Source organism: Leucoraja erinacea, chromosome 17, assembly GCF_028641065.1.
Source record: "Leucoraja erinacea ecotype New England chromosome 17, Leri_hhj_1, whole genome shotgun sequence".
NCBI classification, from domain to species: Eukaryota; Metazoa; Chordata; class Chondrichthyes; order Rajiformes; family Rajidae; genus Leucoraja; species Leucoraja erinaceus.
Window position 1 is genome coordinate 16,539,541 of NC_073393.1, and position 20,053 is coordinate 16,559,593.

General features: G+C 41.4%; 1 protein-coding gene and 1 long non-coding RNA gene across 5 annotated transcripts in view; one reads left to right on the forward strand and one right to left on the reverse strand.

The window, feature by feature from the left end:
• The window catches only part of LOC129705212 (anillin-like), a 48,052-nt gene extending 39,342 nt beyond the window's left edge, over positions 1–8,710 (forward strand). For 2 of the 3 annotated variants that reach the window (XM_055648680.1, XM_055648682.1), the window contains 5 exons: positions 3,074–3,127; positions 3,719–3,805; positions 4,086–4,193; positions 5,013–5,185; positions 6,284–8,710. In XM_055648680.1, coding sequence (XP_055504655.1) covers positions 3,074–3,127; positions 3,719–3,805; positions 4,086–4,193; positions 5,013–5,185; positions 6,284–6,407 — 546 coding nt within the window. In that variant the 3' untranslated portion in view covers positions 6,408–8,710. The remainder of the gene's footprint in view (positions 1–3,073; positions 3,128–3,718; positions 3,806–4,085; positions 4,194–5,012; positions 5,186–6,283) is intronic. The other variant, XM_055648681.1, reaches the window with a different exon arrangement.
• On the reverse strand, positions 8,431–14,035 carry LOC129705213 (uncharacterized). Of its 2 annotated transcripts, none has more exons than XR_008724865.1 (4): positions 14,016–14,035; positions 10,091–10,230; positions 9,451–9,598; positions 8,431–8,709 (listed from the first exon to the last, which is right to left on the reverse strand). It is a non-coding gene; the product is annotated as an uncharacterized LOC129705213 (long non-coding RNA). The 2 variants fall into 2 exon arrangements; XR_008724864.1 differs by lacking the exon at positions 14,016–14,035 and adding an exon at positions 13,784–13,977.
• Positions 14,036–20,053: the final 6,018 nt, after the last annotated feature.

The following is a 20,053-nucleotide window of genomic DNA, read 5'->3' on the forward strand; positions in this document are numbered from 1 at the left end:
ATCTGGTCCAAACTAGGGACAAAAATGTGATTTAAGATCATCTCAGATTTCTAAATTGCTGAAACTTCATAATTGATGTGAAAAAGCTACTTATTTTAACTACTAAACCAGGTTCGCTTCTTAATAAACAGACACCACACAAACTGTTTGGTAGACCAGTTCAAAACTTTACTTAACATCGGCCGATGGAAGGGAGGGAGAACTCCAGTCAAGTGACCAACACAGACGCTTGACTGTCCTCAGCCACCTTCTCTGAACAACAGAATTACATTGACTTAAATAGGGTTTTCTTGTCCCCTTATCACATTCCACAGACATTAGTCATGGTCAGAGGTACTGGAAAAGGTTTCCACAGAATGCATCACATCAAACCTTTTTTTTACATGGTACAAGATATACTAAAAACATTGTCCCATTTGTTTATCTCCAATAAGAGACCACCCTAGCTCTCTTTCGCTGCTTCCTACTGTCATTTGGTCCCTCATAAACAGGTATTTGTTTACAAAGATGTGACTGTTTATTTCTCTCTTGGATTATTGCCTTTAACTCCCCCATAAATCCTTGTTCATTTGATTTTCTGGCATCTTACTTTCAAAGATAGCTCTCTAGCTCCTTCACTTGGGACATCATGGGCTCGTCATCACACACCCCCTTGTCCTTTCACTAAGCCTAATTTGAATGCTGAACGTATAAAGCTCTAAGCTAGCCAGAAGCCAATTTAATATCTTCTTATATTTTTAACTAAAACACGGCTTCATCAGATGGGGCAATTTATGAATGAGACCATTAATCTGCGCCAGTCAAATTTTTAATCCTTGAAGGCATAAATTGTGCAGCTCTTAAGTACGCTTTTCATATGTTGAGTTCTGTGCAGCGAACTTCCCTGTCTTTCTTACCACGGTTTTGGTGGTATCACTCTCTTGATTTTTAGCATGCTGGATTTCTCATAATGTGAATCTTTGAGCTTCTCATTACCTTTTCAACCAAGCTATTCAATTGTTGAAACTGTTTAGTGCTTCCACGATAGAATTTAGCCTGGTGATTGACATTTTAGACAGTATCTTTACCCAAAGAAAGATAACTTTACATTTTTTTGTAAGCAGTAACAATTTTGATTTACTATTTGTTCTTAAGGATTTAGTAGACTTGTATCCAATTGATTTTTGGCTGTTTTATAAGAGAATTATGGGTAGACAATAAATTTCCAACTTCCAAATACTGGAGTCTAAGAAGTAGAAACAGGCTATCCAACATTTCAAGCCTTCTCTTGCATATTAAAATCATGGCTGGATTTTTGATTTAACTCTTTCTGCCCCATCCTGGTTATTTTGATTCTTGTAGGACCATAAAACTAAATATACAGCTTACCTGTGAGATATTCAACTCGTACATCATGGGCTCGTCATTTCTTTCCATCTTGTCCATTTTCACTACTTTGCATCAGGAAGGCTGAATGTATAAAGAATGCCTGCCACCCATTCCTTTCTCCTACTTTCTTGGAAAAGTTGCCTGGGCAGCTTCTTTCCTACTGCTATCAGACTCCTGAACCAATCAGTCTCTTTTAGATCCCTGCCAGCATCAATTATGCCAAAGTGGTGGAGAGCTTCACGTTCCTAACCATAAATATCACCAACGATTTGTCCTGGACCAACCACGTTGAAGCTATGGCCAAGTAAGCACAGCAATACCTCTACCTCCTCAGAAGACTAAGCAATTTTGGCATGTCTCCATGATTATTACCAACTTCTACAGATGCACTATAATAAGCATCCTTTTGGGAGATGCATCTCAGCTTGGTTTGGCAACATCTCTGCCCAAAACTGCAAAAAAAATTGCAGTTGTGAAACTAACCTAGCCAATCACCCAAACCAGCCTCTTCCTCCTTGCCTCTGCATATTCACTATAGTGAGGGGTGCAAACCTCTCACTAGACACTTGTAATAGAATAGCTACAATATGACTATTATACAATCAAGTCTCTCGTTGCAGTCTAATGAACATAGGGGTAGAAGCAGGAGTAGCTCAACAAGGCCGCCTTGCGTTGCACGGGCATAGCTGACCTTTTTATCTCTCTTGGCCTGTCTGTTCCCTTAACCTCAAACTTCTCATCAGCCTTGAATGTACCAGGCTACACAGCTCCCTTGGGTGGAAAATGCTAAAGATTTGCCACTACCTGAGTGATGAACTTTCCCCTCGATCCTGTCCTGATTAGGAACCAATGGTCAGTCAGACAACCCACCCAGCCGTCTTTCCTTCCTCTTCATCGTGGGTCTGAATTTCAGACAGCACACCCCTGCTTTCCCTGGCCCCCGCCTTTGCGATGTGTGTGTTCGCGGTCGGTCGATCCAGCTCGCGGTTTCTACCCTGATGGTCGATCCAGCTTGAGGTTTTCCAGGCGAGTGCCCTCCAGCTTGAAGGTTGAAGACACTCTTCTTAACTCGCGGAATAGGTCGCTGCAGTGGGACAGCCCCTCTAGTATTCTAAACGTACCTAAGCTAAGGAATGTGAACGCCTTATGCGCAAATATACAGGCAATTCTTCCCTGATGCTGTGCAATGTTTGCGCCTCAGACCTGAACTCAACAACTCTAAAATTCCTTGGATTGCACGTGTACTGCAGGGATGTTGCCAGTTATCATCCCCGCTACTCACAGATGCATATATGCTTAACACCAAGTAACATTTATGCTCTGAAAGCTATTTAGAATTTGATGCTGCTATGAAACTTAATACCCCAGTTAAAGTTTGCAACTAATCTCAAAAGGCTGTGTTAGGCTAAACATGAAACGCAGGATCAGTCCTTCCACTGAGTTTTGCTTTTGATGGAAATGGCTACTTTGTGATGCTCTTCTCAATGGGTAGCTGGTCATTGTGAATTATCTTTGTGGAAAACTTCTAGTGCTCATTCTTGTGATTGTTCACATAATGTCTGAGCTGCATATTAGTCAGTGGAACTTGTGAGAACAGATGAGGTCTCTTAAGAGCTATCCAGAGATGGTTCCTCTTTTTAAAACAAAACTTGCAAGGCAAGGTGTAAATGTCAATTAATTTTTGCTTGTGCTCTCTTTACTATAGATGAAGCTTGATGGAAAAGTCAGGCAACTGCTTGGAGATGAGTTTCAGGAAAAGGTTGCTGCAGTTAACTAATATCAAGATGCTTCTAATCATTAGATTTTCCTTTGTGTATCACAGCTTTAGTTTGTGACTAGAAAATGTATTTTGGATTGCCTGCTATTTGCAAAAGCAAAATTTGTTCTTTGTTCTAATATTTAAATTTCATACAGTAGTGGCTGTATATTACACTAAATTGTGATTTTCATTTTGGAGTGTGTGGAAATGGATAACTTGCATATATTCTCTAGTCCAAACTACAGCTTTGTGCAAAGTAGCAGTAGCTGATCCAGCTGGTTGGAATTTCCTCCATTTCTGCCTTGATTTTGTATGGTTCTATTTTGAATTTTTTCAAGCATAACAGGGGCATAGTGCAGAAGTTGCCTGGACTGAGCTATGGCTTGCTTCCCTATTTATTGCACTTGCAAAATTCTCATTCTGGTTCCTTACAGTGTGTTTAACCTTTACTAATTTTATTATTCCATACGTATGTGAGCTTGTTTCTATTCTTGTTAGCTTTCTGTTGTTGGGCTGGAATTAAATATATGACGGTGTACTGTAAAATTAGTTATCCTGAAGTACTAATGCATTTCCTTTACCTAAATGCAGGTCCCATTCCTATCCCCCCTTGAAGGTGCCGTATATTTGAAACTGCAGTGCCATTTTCACTCCACCATTGAGTATTCGGGATTCCTGGTAATTACTGATTTTTAAAGTTTTTTTTTGGTGAATGTATTACAAATAGGATATTGATGCAACTTGGTTTCTTCCCACTGCTGCTCAGTCTACCAAACATCCATTTAAAGATGTGTGTCAATATAGAACAGCAATGCCTGAAGTATTCTTTTGTGTACAATGGATTCTCCAATAAATTTGTCTTTTGTTGACCAAGCAGCGCAATAAGAAGTTTCCAAAGCTGTTTTGCCTAGTTCTTGAATATGGAATCATTTTGTACTGATACTGCCTCTTTTCACAGACTATATTTGAGGATGTGAGTGGGTTTGGTGCATGGCATCGCCGGTGGTTTGTGTTGTCTGGCAACACACTTTCCTATTGGACTTACCCCAATGAAGAGAAACACACGGTGATTAATAACATACAACTTTTTCACTACAGATTTGTACTCTATCCAAATCAATTGGATGATTTGCCACTTCAAAATGAAGTAGAATAGTAAAAATCAAGACTAAATGGAAATCTATTTCTCCTTTGCTTAAATTAATAGTAATTAATATTACTATGCAAGTTCACAATTTATCTGCACTTTCACTGTTTACAGTGAAAGACTGACTATGATGGAAGACTACTTTCATTATAGACTCCCCTTGATAATCCTGTTTAAACCATATGATTCCAAAGGTACTAGCAATATTTTTACTTATTAAATTGAAATTCTTTATATAATCTGGTAGATAGCAGAGCATCTGAACACTGGGCCATCGTGGCTGGGCTTGATCCTATTTCCCATATCTGTATGCAAGAGCATTGAATAGAAACTCCAGCAGATTTTATTTGCTCTTCAGTCCATGACCTTGAGATTAATTACAGGTTCTCAGCCTTGACTGGGATCCACAAATTCACCAATATTAATCATTTTAGATTCCACGGTTTATTTTGTATTTTTAAGGATACGATACTGGTCATTGTTGTGGTTTTGGTGTACCCGGGAAACAATAAATGATTCAAGATTTGGGAAATTCTCTGAATGCTTTGGAATGTAGTGTACATGTACATCTTTTGGGCTTCAGCTCAAATACCTGCTATTAAAATTTGTGTAGTGTGGTGTAATTAGTTACTTTGAATTGCTGGCCATATCACAACAATTTATACATTTGTATTATGATACGATATAACTTTATTTATCCCAGGAAATTAATGCATTGGAAAACTTTATTTTGTCCAGAAACCTATTGGGTGCATTAACTTGGCCAACTGTACCACAGACAAGATTGAACCTGCCAATCGTGAGTTCTGTTCCAGACCTAAAACCTTGGAGCTGATTACAGCATCGCCTCTGTCTAAAGATGATCATGAAACACTAATTGTACATTGTCGAGACAATTTCTGCTTTACCAAGTAAGTTGGATTAGCCATTATTATATGCTTAATTTTGAAATGGCTTGTACTCGCTAGAATTTAGAAGATTGAGGGGGGATCTTATAGAAACGTACAAAACTTAAGGGGTTGGACAGGCTAGATGCAGGAAAATTGTTCCCGATGTTGGGGAAGTCCAGAACAAGGGGTCACAGTTTAAGGATAAGGGGGAAATCTTTTGGGACTGAGATGAGAAAAACATTTTTCACACAGAGAGTGGTGAGTCTCTGGAATTCTCTGCCACAGAAGGTAGTTGAGGCCAATTCATTGGCTATATTGAAGAGGAAGTTAGATGTGGCTAAGGGGATCAGGGGATATGGAGAGAAGGCAGGTACAGGATACTGAGTTGGATGATCAGCCATGATCATATTGAATGGCGGTGCAGGCTCGAAGAGCCGAATGGCCTACTCCTGAACCTAGTTTCAATGGTTCTATGAAACATTTCTCCAAGCCACTGCTTCTCAAAAAAGATGCCATTAAACTTTCACCTAATTTCATGGTCCTGGTATATGGGAGAAACATGTTGTTTGACTATCGTCGCATCCATTTTCATCTCTTTATGGCATTAAATGTTGCTGTCTGGTAGTTCATTAGGCTGTTATGTTTTTTTGTAAACTTCAGATTCGTAGTAGAATCGGTGAATGGTAGACCTTATGTTTATGCTGCCCTGTTTTTCCACTTGTTTGTTGAGTTGGTGCAGAACATTCATGGTGATACAGCACAGAACTTGACCCTCTGTCTACACTATTAACCCACTCATTTGCATTAATCCCATTGTTATTTTCCCTGCACTCATTATTCCCCTCCCCACCAATTCTATCACATGGCAAAATACAACCGATATTTTATGCGGTGGGGGAAGAGAACCTGTGGTCAGGATTGAAATGTACTGATGCTGAGAGGCAGTGATTGTATTATCTGCATGAATTGCAGTGCCTGCAATGTTGCTAGGAAGACTTGGTTTTAAGACAAGACTTTTGCTATGCAAGTGAAATACTTAGTATTTCATAAGAAAAAATTGTATTCAATATGTGGAACACAAACCAATGCTACCTTGTAACCTGCTACTGCTACTTGCAGAAACTGGCTGTCAGCTGACACGAAAGAAGAGAGGAATTCGTGGATGGAGAAACTTAACCAAGTCCTGATCAACCTCAGGACATGGCAGCAGATACCACACTTGACATGCAAGGATGGAATCTGAAAATGAGATGATTCATCCTCTACCACAGCCATCCTCACTACTGTACCATTCCACTACAAATGGTACAAGGGATGTGGTTGCATTTGATATTTAAGTGCTTTGCAAGTAGTTGACTACATATCCAACCAGTTATATAATTGCTGCTAAAAATTATTAAATTCAATTTAATCCAAAGAGCGTTTAAAAAAAAATTGTATTTCCGGAACTCTTCCTTGTTGGTATGTATCTTTTGGTTTCCTCCCCCGGTATATTGAAAAGCTTGAAATTTTTAATGTGTAAATCACCATCTTAACCTGTGAAATTCCAGGTTATTTTAAGAGGTCAGAGCTAGTTTCCCAATATGATATACAAGGAGTGCCAAAGCAGACAAGCTTGAATATGGCAGCACCATTGACTACTTCATGGGAGTGTTGAGGGGTCTCTGATTTGCTCTCAATATAAGCCTGAATCTCTTCAGCATATTGTCAGCATAAGAATATTGGACAGATTTTGACTAAGATGGCAATTCCAGGGCTGACTAGTCTAATTTACAAATGAGGGGGTAGATAAGTATATCCATTTTTGACCAGTCTTATGGAGACTAGTTGTTTCTGCAAATCTTGAAATTTGAGCAGGGACTGGCTTGTAATAATTGGGGATGTGGGCGGCAGAGAGAATAGTTCAGAAATCACTATTTAATCAAGGCCAGAATTTCCTTGCAAGATTAACTCTTTGGCAAGATGACAAATGATTAACTTTGCACATGTATGTCAATCTATTATTTCTATCCTATATCTACATCTTTGTCATAATGTATTAACTTTTCTGTATACATGTCATTAAAATAAATAAATATTTAAACGTGTGCACTTGTTCCCTGCTTTGTTCAGGTTCAATTGCCATCTTGCATTCTCTGAAACTGGAACTAATTTCACAGCCTAGCAATAAAATGAACCACACTGCAGGTGCTGGAATTATTCAGGTTAATCAGCAAGCTTCTTGGGCCAGTATGTAGTCTTAGATTCAGTTAGGTGTAGGGAAAGGTTGGGGAAGATGGATTAAATAAAGCTAAACATGCAAGACAAGGTGGATAACATAAATTAAAATATGGGTTAAGAACAAGTGTGAAGTGGGATTTTCTGCTTGTCTTGCTGTAAAGGCTTGGTTGGAAGATGAGCATTGACACCAAAATCAGACTCCCTGTTCAAAGCCCAGTTCTAGTTGAGGACCAAATATGCAGTCACCCCATAAGCATTTAGCTTCAGTGTTGTAGTGCAGACTTATATAAGTAGTTAATGCAGAATGCTAAATATATTTACTTTGTTGCAGCTGGTAACCATTAGGAGAGGTAAAAGGGTATGTGTAATACTTCTCTCACTTACTTGGGAGGAAGTTGGGGTTGATTTGCATACACCAGGGCATTGAAACAATCTATAACGTGCCACGTGGGAAAAGTTGATAAACCTACTTGATGTTGATGGCAGCATAGTAAATGGGGCTTCCGAAGGGCTTTAGAACCATGGTTTTATCTCAAACCAGTAATCATTTACCCAAAGCCAGTTTATCTAGTTCAAAACAAATCTCAGCTTGTCCCCTACCATGACCAGCAGCTGTAGTACTGGTAGTACATTATTATTATTAAGAAAAACATTATTTGAGGGATTGCCAAATATGGTTTCATATTGTGGAAAATCAAAATATGGACAGTTTTTCAGGCACACTATGCCCTCTGACTCGGGATTCATCTATACTCACTAGGCCAGTAAGTATAGCTTTAATTTTTGGCTCTCAATTTAGAAATATTTAAGCCCACATAAGCATCTGCAGTAACTGCAGATGCTAATCAGCTTTTAACCTAAGTGTTATTGAGTTATGCCATTTATAAGTGGTCATGTATGATTTGTGAATTCTGTATGGGTGTTTCCACCATAACATGGGTTGCCCACACTTTATGCAAGCTCTAAGTGAACTGCATCTAAATGTAATGTTCCTCTATGCCCCAGCATCACAGCATTGTTCGAAGAACAAGACCAAAAAAACAAAATTGCCAGAAGGCCTTTATTTCAAGAATTTCCACATCAGACACATTCCAGAACGGCCTCAGTTCTTCACGTGGGCTTTCTTCTTGATCAGCTACAAAATGCCAGCCATCAGCATACCATCAAAGATGAATGGGTCCATCCTGTGTGTGTCTCCTCTGGGATGAGACTTTCAATCCAATTACACTGACTGGTGTTTATGGAAATTATCTGATGCATGTTACATCTGAGAACAGTGTGTGGTAGTCTTGTTTACAAATGGCCGGTTCTGCATTCCATTGCATCTGAAACAAATCGCCATGAGTGAAGTAACCTGTCAAAAACATTGTCCAACCCCTCCCCTCCCCCAATTATAGCTGTTTATCACCTATCAAAAACTCCAATTTCCCCAACCGATCAATACAAATCTGTGGGTAATTGAAAACCCTAAAAAAAATTATATTCACTAGTTCATCTGTGTCATGAAGTAAAGACTCCAGAATAACACAAGAGCAACATAAACTAATTTGCATTGATGCTATTGTTGATGATAAATGGACAATGATCAATCAGCACTATAGTGGAATGCTTAACTCTAGATAACTTGTTTTCAACAATGGGCATTGAACATTCCAAGACCATTATGCACATGATCACATAAACTAAGAAAATTGAGTACTGCACTTATTGCCTCAGCGTTGTAAGCATCTTTGCCGTCTCTGCAAGAGGCAGCTACAGTCAGTAAAATAAAGATCAAGTTCTCAGAGTAATTACTTTAACACTCCTCACTGACTGTTCAGATAATACATGCCAAACATTACTCATCATTGAACTTGGGCACAGGGGAAAAAATAAATAAAATACAGGGCTTAATGTCAAAATAACCTTTAAACAGAATGCAAAAAAAAAAGTTTATACGTGTAATATATACAGTATTATAACAATCATAAAATTACTTCAAACAAATTGATCAATACATTGTTTATTAATAGAACCCAAGATTATAACATGCATACCAAACAAATCCTGTTTATATCGTATTGAACCTCATTATCCTTGCATATCACGCTGTTTTGACATCAATGGTTTCCAGTATCACCCATCGATTATTCATTTCACATGTATTTCCAACATCTTCATAGGAGATTAGGCAACCTTTCCTCACAAATGCCTTACCGAGATTGGGACTGCATCCTGTTTCCCAACAAATAGAAAAGGTTAGTGAATCATCTTTAAATACTTGGCCTGAAAAATTATTGTTTGTGAAGCAATCCTCGGGTTCTTTCTGCGTGGAGCTTGCGCATAATTCCTGTGTCTGCAAGGGTTTCCTCGCACATCCCAAAGACATGTGGGTTTTTACGTTAATTGGCCGCTGTAATTGCTCCCAAAGTGGATATATGCTAAAAAATCTGTATATAGATCGGGGGAAAGGAAGTATCTATACAACTGTTCTACAAACTGTCCATGTTTTTTGAGTCAAAGCTTCAAATCTTCTTATGGTTGTTCAGATTTACTAGCAAATCATTCAAAACTAGATGGAAGAGAACAATTCCACAATCACTCTAAAAATTAAGTACACGTTATAAAATCAAAATTAGGCATGAGGATTCTTCTTTAATTTATTTTAAAAAGTCCAATTACTCAGTTGATTTTAACTTATTGCTTCTGATCAAGTTCCAAACATACCTTTTCAAATACAACTATCCGTGCACCACATTGTCCAACAGGTCTTCTCTGATGTGTGGCTTTCAGCATTGTAAACAAAATCATTGCCTTCCATCTCAGCACTCCCTCTAGCCTATTCTTCCATATTTGCCCTCAGCAGACTGAAGAAACACAAGAGAAATAAAAACATGTGAAAATTAGTTTGATATCTTTAAAGGAGAACATTGATGGTAATGGATGTGTAAAGGAGGTAATTAGCTACATCTAATTGTGGGATTCCCCCCCCCCCCCCCCCCTTCCTGCAATTTCCACATTAATCAATGTCGACATTTGTCACCGATGCAATAGCTTTTCGCTGAAAATTATTTGTCAGGATAATGGGCCATCTGGCAGTGTAGGTGCTCGCCAAGAATCCTAGATACTCCACACAGCCGGCGACAACACATTTCCCCCCAAAATGGTGCCATTCTGTGAGGACATTATGCAAGCAGCACAACAGCAAAAACCACCTGGAAGGATAATTAGGCATTAATCATATTGATGTCGGGCTGGAATCAAATAAAGACCACACCAACAACGCTGAAAAGCATCCTCTCCTAAAAGACGCGCATTACATTTATGGCAATTTTGTAACATAGCAATCATCACGTCATGATATTCACTTGCTGAGCGCCATCTTTTATTTCCAGTTGTCACAAAATTATTTTTTTAACAAATCTACAGGGGTTTGAACTTCCTTTTTTTTCATATTAGTCCAGGTCTCCAGATTACTACGTAATATGCCCATACCCGTTGTAATTTTGAGTTAATGGGCAAAGAGTTCTTGATTTAAAAAAAATTGATTTCCTTCTGCTGAATTGATTTCCTTGTTCCTCCTGCTCATTGTGCTGATAAGATATGGGTAGCACAGTGGTGCAACATTTAACACTGCAGCTCCACATTCAATCCCGACAAGTTACTGTCAGTGTGAAGCTTGCACATTCTCCACCTGGGATTCCTGTCAATATCATGGTTCCCTCCCATGAGCCAATATATTCTAACAAGTATTTTGAAGGTGTTAATCAATGTAAATCCATAGCTAAATCCTAAATACCATTAATTCTGATGGAGTAATAGCTTTGATGAGTTAGTAGTTTTAAATTATGCAAGAGATGCTAATGTTTGGCTGCATTGCATGTACATGTGATTGCCTAACCATCTCCTCATTCCCTGGACATCGTGGTTTCATGAATGTTTTCATTAATTCATTTCAAATAAGCACCTCACTGAATATATGTATGCGAGATAACCCCATCCCGATCAGTCTCTTGGCGAGGTCGATATGGTGCACTGTTCAAGGATACGAGTATTGAATATTAATAAGACGTCTATGGATCAGTCTAGAGTTCGGGCTGGAAGCGTACTGCTGATAATGCTCACTTCATCAAAACACACAACGCAACTTAATGGGGGAATAAGTAAGTTGATTGGCCAAGTATTCACATACAAGGAATTTGCCTTGGTGCTCGGCCCACAAGTAACATGACATAGTGACAGTTACGAATGACTAAGAAAACACTAAACATTAATAATAATAAAACATTAATGATAAAACACCATTGATCAAGCATGTGAACCAACAAAATACCAGATCATCTGACAAATATGTCAAAGGTAGTTTAGAGCAATGGTGTTATGCAGCATGGAAACAGGCCCTTTGGCCCACTGCGTGATGTACTATCCTGACTTACTGCATGACATATTCATAACACACAAGATTCCAAATATCACCTCAAACACCAATGCAATGAATAACCTTTTGAACTGTTTTGGCAGCATTTGTAGGCATTAATCAAACGGGGGTTACCCTATACTGTTGGAGCAATCATTTTATAGCAGATGGCAAACAGACTGCTCTCAGACTGCTGCAAAAGATTAAGGACAATGTTTTGAAGAGCAGAGATTTTCTCCACAGCAACAACAACCAGCATTTACAACAGATAACTTTTTTTTCCTACTGTCATACAAGGATCTTGCCGTATTTCAGAGGCTGTCACTAAATGCTTTCCACATTAAAGACATAAATGGCTCTACAAAAATGCCAGTGTTCTACAGTTCTCCAACAATTGTAAGAATCATGTGCTTGCAGTACTTCAACATTTACTGCTCATTAGATCATTAGAACATGGATTCAAGGAAACAGAAAGAAAGTCCCAAGCTTTCCACAACTCATCACAGGCTGTTCAGGTAATACATGCCAAACATTACTCATCAGAGCCAGGAAAGGAGAAAAAAGACATGGACAAGTAAAACACTCCAATGAATTGACAGCCTGAATTGACTGACTCTGCATGTGGGCATAACAGAAAGGAAATGTATCCCAACCCAAACACTTGTATAAAGACAGACACATAAATGCTGGAGTAACTCAGCAGGACAGGCACCAGAAGGAAAGAAAGGAATGGGTGCCATTTTGGGTCGAGACCCTTCTTCAGACTGATGTCAGGGGAGTGGGCGGCACAGAGATAAAATCTAGTTGGAGACAGTGAGACTGGTGGAAGAACTGGGAAGGGGAGGGGATGGAGAGAAAGAGAAAACAAGGGCTACTTGAAGTTAGATAAGTCAATGTTCATACCGTTGGGGTGTAAGCTACCCAAGCGAAATATGAGGCGCTGTTCCTCCAATTTGCACTGGGCTGCACTCTCTGACAATGGAGGCGGCCCAGGACAGAAAGGTCAGATTGTGAATAAAAGGGGCAGTTAAAGTGCTGAGCAACCAGGAGATTAGGTTAGTTAAGACAGACTAAGCAGAGGTGTTCAGCAAAACGCAGAGCCTGTGCTTGGTCTCGCCGATATACAGGAGTTAACACCAGGAACAACGGATACAGTAGATGCGGTTGGAGGAAGTGCAAGTGAACCTCTGCCTCACCTGAAAAGATTTGGGATCCTTGGGTGGAGTCAAGGAGGGAGGTAAAGGGACAGGTGTTGCATCTCCTGCGGTTGCTGGGGAAAGTACCTGGGGAGGAGGTGGTTTGGGTGGGATGGGACGAGTTGACCACAGAGTTGTGGTGGGAACGGTCTCTGCAGAACGCCAAAATGGGTGGAGACGGGAAGGTGTGGCAAGTAGTGGGATCCGTTGGAGGTGGCGAAAACGTTGGAGGATTATATGTTGTATGTGACAGCGATAGGGTGGAAGGTGTGGAGGAGGGGGGGGGGGGGGGGGGACTCTGTCCTTGTTACGAATATGGGGAGGGGAAGCAAGAGCGGAGACCGTAGTGAGAGCCTCGTTTAAAATGGAAGAGGGAGACCCCCATTCACTAAAGAATGAGGACATCTCCAATGACCTGTCATGGAAAACTTCATCCTGAGCACAGATGCTGCATAGACAGAGGAATTGGGAGTAGGGGATTGAGTATTTACAGGAAGCAGGGTGGGAAGAAGTGTTGTCTAGATAACAATGGAAATCAGTGGGTAAGTCTTTGAGATGTTGGAGCAGCCTGGGAAACCCACGTGCTCGCAGGGAAAATGCAAACCGCGCAGAGCTCAGGATCGAACTGGGGTCGCTGGAGCGCTCCATCTGTTGCACCTCCTGTAATTCAGACTTTGTATCTCAGTATGAATGACCACGCCGAGCTTTGGCGACACTAAATCAGGTTTACCAATGGAGTTGCCAGGCAACAGCTTTACTAGTTGTGTTAATTTAAATCCTAAGAACATTCAGAATCAATTTACTTACCGTAAAATTGGATTGAAAGTACCAAATAGACGTGGGATTGAATACGAATAAACCTGGGATTGTAGCGCGTTATCTGACCCGCGGCCGGAGGGCCCAACACGTGGCCTCCTGATACCCCGAGCTTGGAGCGGGAGCGCACACGCACCTGGCCCGCCGCCTCACGGAGGGAAAGTGCCTGACTGGCGATCAGGGGCCGCCCTGTTACCCCGAGTACGGAGCGGACCTCACTCACCTGCTGCCGCCTCATGGAGACGGAGGGAAAGATGGAGTACCCTCCGCTTGCCCCTCCTCCCAGCCATCTCCATGGTAACTACGCAGTGCGCGTTGACGAACCTCCCGGGGGGGGGGGGCGGGTACCTGCCGCGGAAGAGCCAATCGGGACCGTGAATTCCGCCTGATTGACATCTGACCGTCCAGAGAAATGATCTTTGGTCCAGAGCGCCTGTTCGGTTCCGCGACAGGCAATGCAGTTTCTTGCAAACAGGTGGGTGCCTGGAGATTGCTTCACATCGTCATTCCAGGTTTATATTGCAGCTGAAAGAAGTTGTGCTCTCCAATCTCCTACTTTGAGATTGGTAATAGCAAGATTAATTCATCACCTCTTGATGTATTTTGGCATCAGCTGCACCGCTAATATAAACTTGTTGTCAACATCTTTCTGAGCAAATCAGTCCAAATAGCACCATAGCTCATTATTTTAGTGTGTCACAGTCGCTTTTCCTTTGACTTATGTATTATTGTTCTGATGCAGTGTCGCGCAGGGCAAGACCCAACATATCAGCTGGCTTTCCCCTTTTGATGAAAGGCCCTTGACTGAAACGGCAATTGTTTATCTCCCCAGAGATGCGGCTTGACCCGATCAATGACTAGCGTTTTCTATGATGAGAGGACAGGTTAATGTGCTGAAACTTAGACAATATCTCAGTGCGCTGAATAATAATGGGGGCTTTTTAAAATTGCAGCTGGGATTGTAGCTCATAGTGGTGGGAAATGTTCCATCAATCCTTCCATCCATCTATCCCCATGAGATCACCGACATGGTAGTGCTAACATTTTGTGCAGCACCTTACTCACCATTGCCCTGTGGTGGTTTGTATAATGTTTTGTTCAGATTGAGGTTATATTTCACAAGTCATTGACAATTAAAAGTTTTTTAAAAATCCACTTTGAGAACAATAACTTGACATATGATGGGAGATTCTGGCAGTTTGCAGCTATGATGTCACAATGGGATCTCACAGACCTCCAATCACAATCACATTTACATAAGCTGCTGTGAACAGTTCAGCGGCTAATCAACAGTGTAGGAATAAGCTCCGCCCAATGCAATGAGAGATTTCTTACAGAAGAGATTTCTTAAAGGAGAGAGAAGGAGTGGGGGATGATAGGAGACATTGTGTTTAGTGGGGGAGTGCGATAGGGGAGAGGTGAGAGAGGGAGAGACTGAGGGTAGGGAATGGGACAGGGAGAGGTGAGGGAGGGAGTGGAGGAGGGGAGGTGGACAGGGGAGAGAAGAGGGAGGGTGCAGACAAGGGTGTGTATGAGCCAAGGGTGTGTATGAGCCGTGCCTGCACAGTTGGGGGCTATAGGTGTGTGGTGGGATATTGCATTGGGGGAACGGGTTGTGTTGGGAAAAAGGATGAGTGGTGGAATCTTACATTGGGGAACAGGTTGTATTGGGGACCAGGCCTCCCTCGGGGGCTATGGGTGAGTGGTGGAATATTATGTTGGGGGACCATGCCTCCAGTGTGACAGGGACCCAATGGGTCCCACTTGGTCTAGTATATTACTAAAACATCTATCTGTCTATATGTCTATCTGTCTATCTATCTATCTATCTATCCCAGAACTATGCCAAAACGGTACACGTAAAGTTTTTCCTTACTCACAATTGTCCTATGGTGGTTTTTGTCCAGTTTTGTTCTGATTGATGTTATAGTTTACAAGTTATTAACATTTTTAGCTTTACAAGATCCCACTTTGAGAAGGATTTCTTCAAATCTGCACCGGCAGCTAAGACGTCACAATGGGATTGCTATCCCAGGACATTGAGTCCTTGGCAGCAAATGTCCTCGGGGAAGAATCTGCCAGCCTAACCGTGCACATTTGTGATTGCAAAGCCTTTTAATTGCTCTCTAAATTGAAAGTTTAATGATTCGATTTTGATTACTAAAGATGGCACCTAAATCACATTAAAGAATTAAAAAATGTTAGTACAATTGCACTTTTTTAAAAGATTAAAATGAGGGAGAGCCGACCTGCACAGTTGGAATATTGAGTGGTCGAATATTGCGTAGGGGGACCAGGCCTCCCATGTGACAGGGACCCAATGTGTAGATCAATCACTCTTAGCTGATTTGATCCATGTCTGGTTTTTACTGTTGTACACCCGATCCGTAATCCAGTCGAGTTTCTACTACATCATCTAGTGCGCCGGTTCAGCTATTCCTCAGATTCATCTTGGAGCTTGAACCTACACCAATTATGTGTATTTACGCTATATGTTTATGCCAATAAAGAACATATACAAAACTGAATGACTCAGTGTTTATACATCTTCGTCCACAATGGGTCCCACTTGGTCTAGTTATACATTAAAAGTGCTCGGTCAGGAGAAAAGTAATATAAAATTTGTGCCATGATAAATCCTGTAAGAATATTGTAAGTTACATTGTAACTTGTCTCTAGAGTGAAAGGATATTCACTGCTGCAGGGCACCAAGAACTTCAAAACCAATCGATATTACCCACTCATATGCAGTGTCTTTGATGTTTACATACATATTGAAATTGGAAAGTTAAGATAGTTAGCTTACTGATTATAATATACTGGACATCGACCAGGACTACTCTGGGAATGAGTAGGTTAACCCAGGAATGGGTAGGTTAACCTATGATGAGCGTTTGTCGGCACTGGGCCTGCACTTGCTGGAGTTTAGAAGAAGGAGGGGGGACCTCATTGAAATGTGCATAATAGTGAAAGGCTTGGATCAAGTGGATGTGGAGAGGATGTTTCCACTAGTGGGAGACTCTAGGACTAGAGGTCATAGCCTCGGAATTAAAGGACGTTCTTTTAGGAATGAGATGAGGAGAAATTGCATTAGTCAGAGGGTGGAGAATGTGTGGAATTCTTTGCCACGGAGGCTGTGGAGGCAGTCAGTGGATATTTTTAAGGCAGTGATAGATAGGGTTTTGATGGGGTTATGTCAGAGGTTATGAGGAGAAGGCAGGAGAATGGGGTTAGGAGGGTGCAATAGATAGACTTGATGGGCCTAATTCTACTCCTATCACTTATAACCTGGCTACTCACATGGCAGTTTGTAAAAGAGATAGAGAATTTCCCTAAAAGTTGAAAATTTAGTCAAATGTTAGCACAGGTTGCACAAGTAATACATTTAAGTTTCCATTCCAAGTCTTTTTTAATGAAGTTCATTTGAGTTACTTTGTTTTATATAAAGGCAGCCATTGGTGAGATTTTTGCCAGTATTTTCAGCTGGGATTTGGCTTCTTCTCATGTAAGTCTTCTCTGCTGAATCAGGGCAACATCTGATAAAGAACCCTGACTGTGCTTCTGAATCTCTCCCTTTAAGAAGCCACCTCTTTCCAAGATCTGCATTGCATGCCTTGAATCAGGAGATCAAAACCTATCTCGGTACTATTCCAATATCCTTCAATAATTGGTACATGGTTTGCTACTTGGTCAGTTGTACACCACCTCTAACCTCAACTACTGCATTTTGTGCTCCCAACGTGGGCTCCTTGACATAGGCAAGACCAAGCATAGACTAGGCAACTGTTCTGCCAAACCCTGCTTGATCTCCTGGGTTGCTAACCAATTTAACTCCCCGTCCCATATCGACCTTTCTGTCTAGGCCGCACACAAACTCGGATCGGAAATGGCCACACACAAACTCGCATCGGAAATGTCCTCATTCTTCAGGGAACCCCTCCCCTACTATAGATGAGGCTCTCACCAGGGTTTCTTCAATACCCCGGAACATAGCTCTCTCACCCCATCCCCCCTCTCGTAACAAGGGCAGTATCCCCCTAGTCCTCACCTTCCACCCTACTAGCCGGTAAAATACAACAAATAGTCTTCTGTCATTTTCGCCACTTCCAACGTGACCCCACCACTCTCCACATCTTCCCATCTCTCCCCCCTGTCTGCTTTCCGCAAAGACCACTCCCTCCATAACTACCATAACTACCCGCTCCCTCTATAACTATGATATAGTTGGGATCACGGAGACATGGCTCCAGGGTGACCAAGGCTGGGAGCTGAACATCCAGGGATATTCAATATTCAGGAGGGATAGAGAGAAAGGAAAAGGAGGTGGGGTAGTGTTGCTGGTTAGAGAGGAGATTAACGCAATGGAAAGGAAGGACATTAGTTTGCAGGATGTGGAATCGGTATGGGTAGAGCTGCGAAACAATAAGGGGCAGAAAACGCTGGTGGGTGTTGTGTACAGGCCACCTAACAGTAGTAGTGAAGTTGGAGATGGTATCAAACAGGAAATTAGAAATGCTTGCCACAAAGGCAAAGCAGTTATAATGGGTGACTTCAATCTACATATAGATTGGGTGAATCAAATCGGCTGGGGTGCTGAGGAAGAGGATTTCTTGGAATGTATGCGGGATAGTTATCTAAATCAACATGTAGAGGAACCAACGAGAGAGCTGGCTATTTTAGACTGGGTATTGAGTAATGAGGAAGGGTTAGTTAGTAGTCTTGTTGTGCATGGCCCCTTGGGCAAGAGTGACCATAATATGGTTGAGTTCTTCATTAGGATGGAGAGGGACATTGTTAATTCAGAAACAATGGTTCTGAACTTAAAGAAAGGTAACTTTGAGGGTATGAGACGTGAATTGGCCAAGATTGACTGGCAATTAATTCTAAAAGGGTTGACGGTGGATATGCAATGGAAGGCATTTAATGACTGCATGGATGAACTACAAAAATTGTTCATCCCAGTTTGGCAAAAGAATAAATCAGGGAAGGTAGTGCATCCATGGATAACAAGGGAAATCAGGGATAGTATCAAAGCAAAGGATGATGCGTACAAACTAGCCAGAAAAAGCAGCATACCGGAGGACTGGGAGAAATTCAGAGACCAGCAGAGGAGGACGAAGGGCTTAATTAGGAAAGGAAAAATGGATTATGAAAGAAAACTGGCAGGGAACATAAAAACTGACTGCAAAAGTTTTTATAGATATGTGAAAAGAAAGAGATTAGTTAAAACAAATGTAGGTCCCTTGCAGTCAGAAACAGGTGAGTTGATCATGGGGAACCAGGATATGGCGGACCAATTGAATAACTACTTTGGCTCCGTCTTCACTAAGGAAGACCTAAATGATCTGCCGGAAATAGCAGGGTCAAAAGGAGGTGGAGGAATTGAGTGAAATCCAGGTTAGTCGGGAAGTAGTGTTGGGTAAATTGAATGGATTAAAGGCCGATAAATCCCCAGGGCCAGATAGGCTGCATCCCAGAGTACTTAAGGAAGTAGCTCCAGAAATAGTGGATGCATTAGTAATAATCTTTCAAAACTCTTTAGATTCTGGAGTAGTTCCAGAGGATTGGCGGGTAGCAAACGTAACCCCACTTTTTAAGAAGGGAGGGAGAGAGAAAACGGGAATTACAGACCAGTTAGTCTAACATCGGTAGTGGGGAAAACTGCTAGAGTCAGTTATTAAAGATGGGATAGCAGCACATTTGGAAAGTGGTGAAATCATTGGACAAAGTCCGCATGAATTTACGAAAGGTAAATGATGTCTGACGAATCTTATAGAATTTTTCGAGGATGTAACTAGTAGCGTGGATAGGGGAGAACCAGTGGATGTGGTGTATCTGGATTTCCAGAAGGCTTTCGAGAAGGTCCCACATAAGAGATTAGTATACAAACTTAAAGCAAATGGCATTGGGGGTTCAGTATTGATGTGGATAGAGAACTGGCTGGCAAACAGGAAGCAAAGAGTAGGAGTAAACGGGTCCTTTTCACAATGGCAGGCAGTGACTAGTGGGGTACCGCACGGCTCAGTACTGGGACCCCAGCTATTTACAATATATATTAATGATCTGGATGAGGGAATTGAAGGCAATATCTCCAAGTTTGCGGATGACACTAAGCTGGGGGGCAGTGTTAGGTGTGAGGAGGATGCTAGGAGACTGCAAGGTGACTTGGATAGGCTGGGTGAGTGGGCAAATGTTTGGCAGATGCAGTATAATGTGGATAAATGTGAGGTTATCCATTTTGGTGGCAAAAACGGGAAAGCA